Source organism: Amblyraja radiata, chromosome 27 (assembly GCF_010909765.2).
Source record: "Amblyraja radiata isolate CabotCenter1 chromosome 27, sAmbRad1.1.pri, whole genome shotgun sequence".
Taxonomy (NCBI): Eukaryota; Metazoa; Chordata; class Chondrichthyes; order Rajiformes; family Rajidae; genus Amblyraja; species Amblyraja radiata.
Genome location: NC_045982.1, coordinates 16,075,854 through 16,087,620, shown reverse-complemented (window position 1 = coordinate 16,087,620; position 11,767 = coordinate 16,075,854). Strand labels below are relative to the sequence as shown.

General features: G+C 35.9%; 1 protein-coding gene across 3 annotated transcripts in view; it reads right to left on the bottom strand.

Moving 5' to 3' along the window:
* Positions 1 to 3,857: 3,857 nt before the first annotated feature.
* The window catches only part of eloa (elongin A), a 64,693-nt gene continuing 56,783 nt past the window's right edge, over positions 3,858 to 11,767 (bottom strand). Inside the window, exons 9-11 of one of the 3 annotated variants that reach the window (XM_033045256.1) lie at positions 8,935 to 9,043; positions 7,582 to 7,746; positions 3,858 to 7,112 (exon numbers count right to left, since the gene is read on the bottom strand). In XM_033045256.1, the coding sequence (XP_032901147.1) occupies positions 7,061 to 7,112; positions 7,582 to 7,746; positions 8,935 to 9,043 (326 nt within the window). In that variant the 3' untranslated portion in view covers positions 3,858 to 7,060. The remainder of the gene's footprint in view (positions 7,113 to 7,581; positions 7,747 to 8,934; positions 9,044 to 11,767) is intronic. The other 2 variants (XM_033045255.1, XM_033045258.1) reach the window with 2 other exon arrangements.

The window sequence follows — 11,767 nt, the reverse complement described above, 5'->3', positions numbered from 1 at the left end:
AGACGCATGTTCTACGGTATCCGCCTGATGATCCATTCTGTTACAGAACAGAAGTGGCGCTGTAGTTCACGTTTGTCCATCACCAGCAGCCTGCGTTTATACTTTTGGTTCCATAAGGATCATTGAGTCAGTGACAAACTTTTGATGATTAAACTTTTTACACGTTAAAAAATGTTTTAAATAGCGCACAGTATTTACTATCAAAATTTATCATCAATCATTACAGATTAAAAACAATTCGATCAATAACCAACTTATTTATATGTTCTATGGTATATGGACACACTGATCTGATCTGTATTTATGTCTACAATATTCTGTTGTGCTAAAGCAAGCAAGAATTTCATTGTCCTATCTGGGACACATGACAATAAACTCTCTAGACTTGACTTTAAAATTATTTCCCTCCACCAAATTTATTTTTCCTCTCTCTTATGATAGTCTATATTCAAAGCTTTTAAAGGTAGTGATTGATTTGATTTTCTCCTACCTAAACCCTGAAAACCACATGACTAACAATATTAAGGAAAGGAGGCAGCGAAAGCAGGAAACTAAGGGCCAGTTTGCCTAATGTATCATTGGGATGCCACAAAGATCAATGCTGGGCACTTGTGTGTTGATCATCTTTGGTGATGACTTGGATGAAGATACCAATTATACTGTGGTCAGATGTATTGATAGCATCATTGATCCATGCAAGTGTCCTACTCCTAGCAAGTTGAGTGTAGGGCACAAAGAGCCTGCAAAACGATCCAGATGAATAAAGTGAATGGGTAGGAAGTTGACAGATGGACTATAACGTGGAACAATGAGGCTACACACTTTGGAAGGAAAAAAGAGCAAAACGATTTAAACAGTGAGACCATAAAATTATGTTTACTGAGGTGCTCCAAAATGCTACATTTTGCAGTGCTACAAAATGTTGTGGTGCTAAGGGTTAGAGGACTCCACAAAGAATTACAAATAATCAGGCAGCCTAAAGGAGTGGTGACCTTTATTGCAAGCAATATGGTTTAAAAATAGGGACTTTTGATGCAACTTCACAGGATGTGGGTGTGAGCACACCTTAAGTGCTGGATCAATGATGATAATATTGAATTGCAGGGCAAGCTCAAGGGCTCTTCTGGGATATTCTTATTTTATGTGGCTGTAAAAAATATGGATATATCTTGCAAAATTCCCCCAGATAATAATAGGTGACTTGAAATTCATAAGGAGACAGTGCAGAAAATGATACGGTATTAGACTATGCTGCCTCAGATAGTGTTGGGGTTTATTATTAAAGAGGAGCCATAGGATATTTAGAAAATACAATTAGTATTCAATGCTGCTTTGTGAAAGGAACATTGCTAGACCAATGTATTTGAGGTCACAAGCTGAATGAATAAAGTGGTAGTAGACAGTGCATTTGGCGGCTTTCTAAAAAGGCCTTCAATAAGATGCCATAAAAGGTAGCAGCTCTGTATGTAACAGTGAATGTACATTTATTTGTATATATATAGGTCATTTTCAGATTGGCAAGGTGCAACTGGTGGGATGCAACTAGGGTCAGTGCTGTGGCCTCAACTATTTACACACTATAAAAATAGCTGAGGTGAAGGCACCAAAACTATTTTAGCCAAACTTGTTAATGATAAGGAAGGAAGGGAGAGAGGGAGGGAGGGAGGGAGAGGTGGTGGGAGGAGAAAAGTAACCCAAAAAAAGCAAATTTCCTTGAAATTGAAATGCAACTTCAATGACGATACCACATGTGCGACTAAATAATTCTCTAAACAACCAATAAATATTTTGGTTAATTCAGAATTTCCAATATAGCACCTTCCAAATAAATGTGAATGTGAAAAAAAGACTTTTGAAATTAAATTTTCCATCAAGCTGACAATCAAATCTATTGAGTACATTGCTTAGTTTATTTTATTTTTTTTAAATTAAGCATTTCTGCTAAAGTAATGAATTTTGAATATACAAAAGAGAACTATGCGGGAAGACTTAGAGATCCACAATATGACTGGCTAATTATTTAAACTAAGTCTACATGGATGTGTACTTAAATAATTACCCTCAAAACTAATCATTGCATGAATGACTGAGGTGGCTTTCAACAGAGAAATAAATGTTTTAATTCATCATGTTTACAAGGACCTAAAAACTCTACTACTTTTTCTTCTTGCCATTTTATTTAAAAAATGTCATTAGTTAAAAAAATCTTTGAATATTATCAGTCACCAGAATTGATAATCTAACAAGAAAAACTTCCAGCAATATTCACATCACTTTACTCAGATCATATTCAAGAAATTTTAAACTAAAAGGACGTTTTATACACATCCAAGCAAGAAACCTGCAGCCTCACTAAAAATGTCAAACATTTTGTTCATTTCCATCAGTGAAATTTTTTTGTCCCAACCCTACAGGTATTGGGGCCAGATAATAAATTAATCTAGATATTTATTTTCCTCAGGAAAGATTATTTGCAAGCTCTGCACTAGTCGCAAAATGATTGTCCCCAATAATAGCTTGAATTGTCACAATTTATTTCCAGTATTCACAAGCCACAGTAGGACGTGTCCAGATTCATCTTAACCGAGTATTTATTTCTGAAAAATAAATTTCTATTTTGGAGAAAGATTAATATTGAAAAAAGATTTAAATTGAATTTTCAGTATTTCTTATATGCAATTCAAATAAATAAGCTTTTAAGAACTTGTTCGTATTATTACTTTAGATTTAAATAAAATTATTTATTAAGTCATGTTTTTTGGGAATTCTCCAAAGTGTATTTGAATGATATTTAAACTTTGGATATTATTAAAAGAGACAATTTAAATAAACCAGCCTATAAACTCTACTGGTACCCAGTTTCCAGAAATAAATGATTAAACTCTGACAATGACCAGTTCAGTTTTCACAGTACATGGAAAAGTCAGCCTACAACTCAAAACAAAAAGTAATAAAGACATATGGATCTAGTAAAAATAGATTAAATTTAAAACAAGTCTGTTATCAGATTTTGACTTCTGATTTGTTAAAGCAGCTTGTAAGTGTACTTTATTTGGAAAATGCCACACACAAGAAAATGACTACCCATAACTGCTTTGTCTGTTGTTCATTGTAACCCAACTGTTTAATTAGAATGAGGGTAAAAACTTCCATAAAAATCAGCATTTTCAATGTTGTCGTAATTCGGTATTTCTTTTTAAAAACATAGCCAAAATCTTTAAAACAAAAACATTTACATTTCTTTGGACCAAATTTATATTTAGGATATATTTTAATACTAAAAGTTTCTTAGTGTTAGTTTAAAGATACAAGAAGGAAACAGGCCCATTGGAAAACAGAGTCCATATCAACCATTGATCACCCGTTCAGACTAGTTCAATGTTATTTCACTTTCTCATCTGTTCCGTACAGACATTTGGGCAATTTTAGAGAGGCAAACCCGTATGTCTTTGGGAAGTGGGAGGAAACCAGAGCACCTGGTGCAAACCCGGGTCTATGGGATAAGTACTGTCTCGTTCCATAAGTACGGAAATGTTTCTGCATTGTTTTCCCAAATAATCTAAGCATTCATTTGCTTTAGTTTCCATTTGCTGCAGATATTTGATTGATAACATAGTTTGTGCACTGTACTCCTTACCTCTCAAATAATATTCAATACTGATCTCAGCTGAAGTTTGCAATGTACATTTTTAAACTTAAGTACACATTATCTACGTATTTAACCAGGATAAAAATTTAAGATGCTTTGCTATGTCTAAAACATGAGAGATGGAAAAGTAGTTGAATTAGGTAATTAGAAGAGTAAATATTTGATGAAGGCATTCTCCCCGATAGGGGAAACTAAAATTTGCAGAACCTGCTGTTAATATAACATTTTATTTTATGGGACAAGAATTAACACATAACACACACATTGAAACTAATTAACAAAACTACTTGGCAACTGTTAAGTACTATAAATAGACTTGATACATGAAATATGCTGTAATCCCATTTTAACATTTTATTAACATCCTGCAGTTTTGCACCAAATTATGCAAACTTCAACTCCCTTTTCTCAATTTTAAAAATATTCTTGCGATTCCTGAAATGTGTCATGTTACCCAAAGCAGAGCTGCAATCAAAACATCACAATCCTTCCATTCAGGATTATATCATGACGGGAAAGATTTTCAATTTGCAGTGTGAGTATTTAATTGCACTGTACAATATACAAATAAATCTGTCAAATTATCTTTTTGAGGAGATGGGGCAGTTCAGTGTTTCAATATTTCCAGTGTGCTTCATTTTTTTAAAATTATATAAATGTCAGCAGTTTTCATTCCATTTACTGAGAATGCTGCTATTGGTTTCCATCATTGTTGCATATACACAGTGTAAATGGACAGGCATGCACACTGGTAATAATAATTCTCTGATAGAAGCAAATCATCAAACCACTGATCTCCCAGCTGTTTACTATTTAAAATCTCCACCATCAAATCTCTAGAAATTGCTAATGGAAGAAATAAGTTCTAAACATCAACACGAAGGAAGCACTATTGTAGCAGATATCATGCCAAAGTCTTCTCTCCACATGACAGTAGATAATACTGGGCAGTCTAGACAACGTGAGCAAGAAGAATCCGTTTCTCTTTTGCAGAGAGGTCAATAACTACAGAATGTAGAATTAAGGTAATTGAATAGAGGGGAAGAACTACAGGATGTAGAATTGAGTTAATTGAACGGAGGGGAATTGAGAAATAAAGTGTACATCCAGAGAAAACAGATGGTAAAACAGAAACTCCATGTTATTTTTTAAAGTACCTAGATGGCCACAAAATGCATATCTACAAGACCACAGAGCAAGTTCTTTGACATAGGAATAGTTTAAATGGCTATTTTTTGCCCGGTAGTGTAGGATGGGTCAAATTGGTAGCTTCTTACTACCTGTATATACATGACTGATTCTACGACTTTCCACCCAGATAATTTTAGTCAAATCTAAGGACAGACGTCAGAAAAACAACTAACATGGAAGCATGTTAATAAAACTGGTTTTGAATAGTTGGAATTGTGTTTTTAGGGCTAGAAATGAGATACCCACCTGGATGAGCAGAAATGAATAATACTTGGACAGAAGGGATTTATAGATAGAAACTTCTACATGTCAAAGTTGCCTTGTCAAGGATATTATGTAGAATAAAGGACACCCAGATTCACAAAACAGTAACTGAGTTGTTTTAAAACACATTATACATCCATGAAACAAACTCAAATCATTTACAATAGTCATCTGAATCCATTCCTGGAAAACACTGTGGGCATAAATTAAAATAGTTAAACACACAGTTTACATTTTATGAATTTTGTGTTTACAGGTGCATTTCAAGCCTCAGATCGGATTTTAAGTAGCCTGTCTAAGCGCGTGTGGAAATGAAATTCATAGTTCAATTGGGTATCATCACCATAAATGTAATTGCATAATATAAACTGACTTTGAAATTCTACATACAATGTACAATAAATACATTCATTTCGTGGTATATTAATGGTTCTTTATTACATTGTTAAATACTTGTTCATGTCCCCTTAAAATAAATGTTTATATTTGCTCTTTAAATATCTATGCTCGTATTTATTTTATTTCTCCTTCCTCATATAATGCACCCATTAAAATAACACCATATTGGTGCACAAACTGAAATTCTGTTTTCAATAAATTCTTAATAATTTTTGTTGGGTACACTTCCTGTAATTCAGTTTGACCTGGATCAATTCACAGTGCATTACAAAGACACACACTGCTTAACAAAACCATTATGTCAATGTGATTAATCGAGCGCCAAAATCGAGGCAAATTTTAATGAACAGACCAAGATCCACCCTTTTGTATGCCTAAACTGCAAGTGAGATAGGGTAATGCTTTCCCACACAGATGAAAAATAAATTCACAGAACTTAGTGTTACAGGTAAGATTTCATAGGTGGGTATCTGCCTGCAGAATATGAAATTAACTTTTAGTTCTCAAATAATAAGAAACTTTTTACTTATTTTGTCATTTCAGAATAACATTACTGCCTTTAATGAATCACATGAATTTTGTTGTTAGTGAAATGGGCAACCAAATCATGCTCACAGAATAAATAATCCCAAATAGACCTAATAAAGAAAAATGCAGCTGGTTTAATATCAAGAGAAACGTTCACTGAAATGACTGGTACAATCGTGAAACTTTGTCTCAGTAAATATCAACAAACTAATAGATTGTCAATCATTTCATCTGCTCCCTTCCACATCTGCAAACATAAAATACCCAATTTGAGTTAAAAATCTAGAATCACATCCTTGGCAATGCTTCAAGAAAACAACCAAATACTTGTCAATGTCACATGTTCACTTACAGTACTAGGACTTTATTAGCAAAAAAAAAAATCATGTTACCACAGAAACAAAAAAACTCAAAACAGCACTAATTATTTCTGTGACTGCATTCCTTTATCCACAATGTCAATGCAATTCATGACCCATTTCAATCTACCCAATGGAACAGCTGGTTTCAAAAGGCCAGCACCCTTGTATAGCATGAGAACAAAAAGATTGGCACAACGTTAAAATATGGTAAGTCAGAACAAAAGGGAAGGAACATTTAAAACCAATACTGCAACCTTGATGTTGATTGAGCCTGAAATCTGTTGCCATTTAAAATTAACTTCACTTTATGAAGACAAAGAATTTTAAAATGTAGAGGGATTTTTTTAAAATAGAGTGATTGAATTTGTGCAACAAGTGTTGTTTACACATGAACATTCTAAAAGAAAAATACACTCAATGCTCTAACATTAAGAGCTTACATTTCTGCTTCTAAAATGTAAAATAATAAAATATTTTTAAAAAATAAGATGTAATTGTTGGGTATCATCTCAAGCACACAGTCATTTAAGTTCTTGGTATTGCAATTTGCACCCCTGTGTTCTTGAGCACTAAATGGCTCAGAATGGGACCAGTTGATACAGCATTTTGCAAGGAGCTGTTGATGTCACAGTTCCATCTGTCTTTCACCCATTCGATTTATCTTCGACTAAAACGATTTTTGAAAAATTTTATTGTTTTTGCCATCATTGGTGCAATTTCTGAAAAAAGAGCAAACGATAACAGTAAATTTAATTTAAATTGAAGCTTTTCTTTATACATGTAACAGCACGATATTTTAATTTGTGCACCATTACTTTGTATTTACAAGACAAACATTCTTTGGGCTATAAAGTCAAGTAGCAACCTGCATCTACATCTCTGCAAAACTAAATTATCATACATGCTGGGAATTGAACAATGAAATTCTTACTTGCTGCAGCTTTACAGGCCTGTTAATACAATAATAGCACAAATAAATATGCAATAATCAATAATGCATTAAATTATCAGTAATACTAGGTAACTAGACCATAATAGTGCAAAGAACAAAACAATTATCAAATCATAGGTCCCAAAATATTTTTAATGTGCAACAAGATTTCTTTCCTCTGCAACTTGCAATTACTCAAATAATATTCACAATCTAATAAGGATCAAGAACAGCAGAAAACTATATACATTCTAAACTTACTTTTGACTTGGGGTTTCTTGGATTCATAGAGTCCCCCTCCGCTGTTGGGAGTTGTCACACTTGATGCTATAGAGCTATGGCTGGTGCTAGGACCTGGATCATCAAAGGACTGGTTTCCTCTCCCATTACCACTGCTTCCAATTTGACTCTGCACCTTAATCCTATAAAAAAGTGTTAGGATATAGAAAATACTAAATGTCAACTTCTTAATGCATTCCACAGACTGACAATATTTGAAGTTTCACAATACAAGTAAAATCTAAATAGACTGATTTGCTTTCAAAAAGTTTTGAAATTATATAAAGGTAGAAACATAATTTATGCCCACAGTGTTTTCCAGGAATGGATTCAGATGACTATTATAAATGATTTGAGTTTGTTTCATGGATGTATAATGTGTTTTAAAACAACTCAGTTACTGTTTTGTGAATCTGGGTGCCCTTTATTCTACATAATATCCTTGACAAGGCAACTTTGACATGTAGACGTTTCTATCTATAAATCCCTTCTGTCCAAGTATTATTCATTTCTGCTCATCCAGGTGGGTATCTCATTTCTAGCCCTAAAAACACAATTCCAACTATTCAAAACCAGTTTTATTAACATGCTTCCATGTTAGTTGTTTTTCTGACGCCTGTCCTTAGATTTGACTAATATTATCTGGGTGGCCATTCAGTCCTTTGAACCTGATCCACCTTTCATTGTCATCATGGCTGGTCTTCAATCTTAGTACCATATTTCCATTCTCCCCATGTCCTTTGATATGGGAGAGACAGAGAGACAGAGAGACAGAGAGACAGAGAGACAGAGACAGAGAGACAGAGACAGAGAGCGACAGAGAGACAGAGAGACAGAGACAGAGACAGAGACAGAGAGCGACAGAGAGAGACAGAGAGAAAGAGAGAGGCAGGGACAGAGAAGGAGACAGAGAGCAAGAGACAGAGAGAGAGACAGAGAAAGAGAGAAAGAGAGAGACAGAGACGGAGAGACAGACAGAGAGAAAGGGAGACAGACAAAGCAAGGGCGTGCCCTAAAAAGAGATTATAAATTGGCAGACTATTTATATTCAGGGGAGGGTAGGGGGGAGGGAGGAGGGAGGAGGGAGGGGGGAGGAGGGAGGGGGGAGGGGGGAGGGGGGAGGGGGGAGAGGGGGAGGGGGGAGGGGGGAGGGGGAGGGGGGAGGGGGGAGGGGGGAGGGGGGAGGGGGGAGGGGGATCCTCTCAAGCCCTTTCACAATCTTACACATGTCACCTGTCACTTAAAGCCTGGCAAAAGAGATGAAAATTAATGCCATGGCTTACAAATTAAGGGTTTATGTGCATTATATCAAAATAAATAATCAACATCACCTTGGAGGTGCTGGAATACATATTCCAGTCCCATGCTTCTCTTGTCTGCGCCTTACATCTCTCGGTGGCTTCACCTCAGTGTGTAGGAAGGCTAACTTTGCCTGGCGGCCTATTTATAAAGAACAAGCAACTTTGAGCCACTGCATACATCGCAGTTTTGATCAAAATATTCCAGAGTTTATAACTAAGAATAATGTCCCCAACAGGAGCACATTTACTGGGAATTGGAATGTTATCTATGCTTTATTTATTTATTTAATTTTAAGTTGTAAAATTACATTGGACTTCTGATAGCACATTTATCAAGTATTAGATATGGACTTCCAATAGGTTAGTTTGCAAAATGATTCTATAAGTCATGACAGAATTATATTTTCAGATGAATAAGAATCTCAAAGTTTGTAATTCAGACGCAACATTTTTAAGCACGATAATTTTGTATACTCTTCTTTCCACATCACAAAAACCAATTAAACAAATACATTAATAACAGCACAGTCACTAAATTTCAGGGTGGTAATTAAGAATCCTATGATCTGCGAACCAAGTTCAAATCCTATCATAGCAGTTGGAAATTTAGATGAAATGAAAAAAATGTATATTGATTATGGTGATCATGAAACTAATGGATTGTCTTTGATGTCTATAAAGGAAGCATCTATCTTCTGTTCTCACCCTGGCTCACTCAAGACTGACAGCAGAGTATATTTTCCAATCCCTCTAAAGTAGACCAACCTTCCGCTCAATCTACTCCATCAAAATACAGTTATAAAACGAGATAGACCATTCAGCAAAACCAGATTAGTCACCAGATTTATACACTACAAACAAATAATCAATTGTTCCTGTGAAATCCAACTCGTGGACATCTGGAAATATGCACAAGTTGGCAACATTGTGGTACATGGTATAAGCCAAGAACAAGAGTGTTTATTTTATATATGCATGAGAACAATGGCATTCCTACTTGTTACAGCTTTACAGGCGCATTAGATACATCAACAATAAAAATAAATGTATAATAAATTATTAATTATTCAAACTAAACTCGCCTATGTTAGTGCAACAACTCAAGTACATAGAGTAACCATTGTATTGTAATGTCTGTTGTGTATTGGGTGGTTCAAGCACCTAATGGTTGATGGGAACCAGCTACTATTGAACTTGGAGGTAACAATTCTTTGGCTCTTGTACTTTCTTCCCACTGGCAGCAGCGAGAAGACACCATGATCTTTGTGATATTAGCTGCCTTCTTGAGACAATGCTTCCTGTAGATGCCTTTGATGACGGGATGGAGCCAAGGGCAAAAGCCTGGATAAATTCAATCCAGTTAGTTATGGTCACATTGATCATTTCTAATATCAGAGTGATGGAAGGCATCACTGCAGTGCCTAAAGGTAGCACTTACTCACCACAGCCAATAAGGGGTGGCATAGTGGCACAGTGGTAGAGCTGCTGCCTCACAGCATCAGAGACCCTGGATCGATCCTGACTATGGGTGCTGTCTGTACGGTGTTTGTACATTATCCCTGAGACCATATAGTTTTCTCCAGGTACACCAGTTTCCTCCCACATTCCAAAGGCGTGCAGATTTGGAGGTTAATTGACCTCTGTAAAGTGTGTAGGATAGAACTTGTATATGGTTGATCAGTGGTCGGCATGGACTCGATGGGCCGAAAGGGCCTGTTTCCATGCTGTATATCTAAACTTTAAACTTGCTCATTCATGCTTAATTTTCTGTTTCGCCAGGACTTCTTGTTCTTGGGTCAAAGATGGACGAAAGAGTGAATTCCAGGAATACAAGGATGGCATCAAGGAGTCTTTATAAAAGCGATTATCAAAAGTAAATCAAAAAGGAAACCTCTTGAATACTAGAGGTTGCAGAGCTTGATCATCTCAGCCATTAAAATGCAGTCATTCATCGAGATAGTGCTCATGCCCTATCAGCTTTAAGAGGTCACAAGAAGGGATAATTGTACAATGTTCATTTCCATTTGTAACTATTTAGAAAATAAAGTAGTCCAGACCTAGACAACAGTACCAGGTCTATTGTCTTTGCCAGTCATAAGGACCAAGGCAACATGAATGACAAAAGTTAGATACAAAATGCTGGAGTAACTCAGCGGGTCAAGCAGCATCTTTGGAGAAAAGGAATAGGTGATCTTTCGGGTCAAGACCTTTCTTCAGACCGACAAACCAGCAGAAGCGCTGTCACTTATTGAAGCGTTGTCACTTATGGTGTCATAATTGACTAGTAACCTGACTGAAACAGCAAAGGAACTACAAGAGTAAATTAGGGATTACTATTCTGCAGCTAGAGATTCACCTCCCCATTTTCCAAAGCCTTTCCACCCCAGGATCAGGTGAATGATAACCTGGATAATTACTGCAACTAGGATATTCACCATTATTCCAAAAAGTACCCAGCATAATTAAGATATCATCCTCCTTCATCACTGGATCACCATGGTTGCAGGGTGTTCTAACCACAAATTGCACTGCAACAAATTCATGACCGCTCAAACTCAAAATCTCAACTACTCAAAAGGCACAAAAAGAGAAAAAGCAGAAGATTGTCACCTGCAAGCTCTCACCACATCACTATTATTTCTTAAAAATATACTGCCATTTACCATCAGAGGCCAAACTATCTTAATTTTCTACCCAAGAGCTGTACTGTAATAGTTTCATCACATAGATTGCCATAGTTCAAGATGGCGCCTGTCTGTGGCAACATATATTGACAGCAGCGCAGCAGAAAATCATCAAATACAGTAGTTCTCAACTTACCTGTCTAAAAGAAACAGCAGAAACCAGCGATGCAACTGACAAG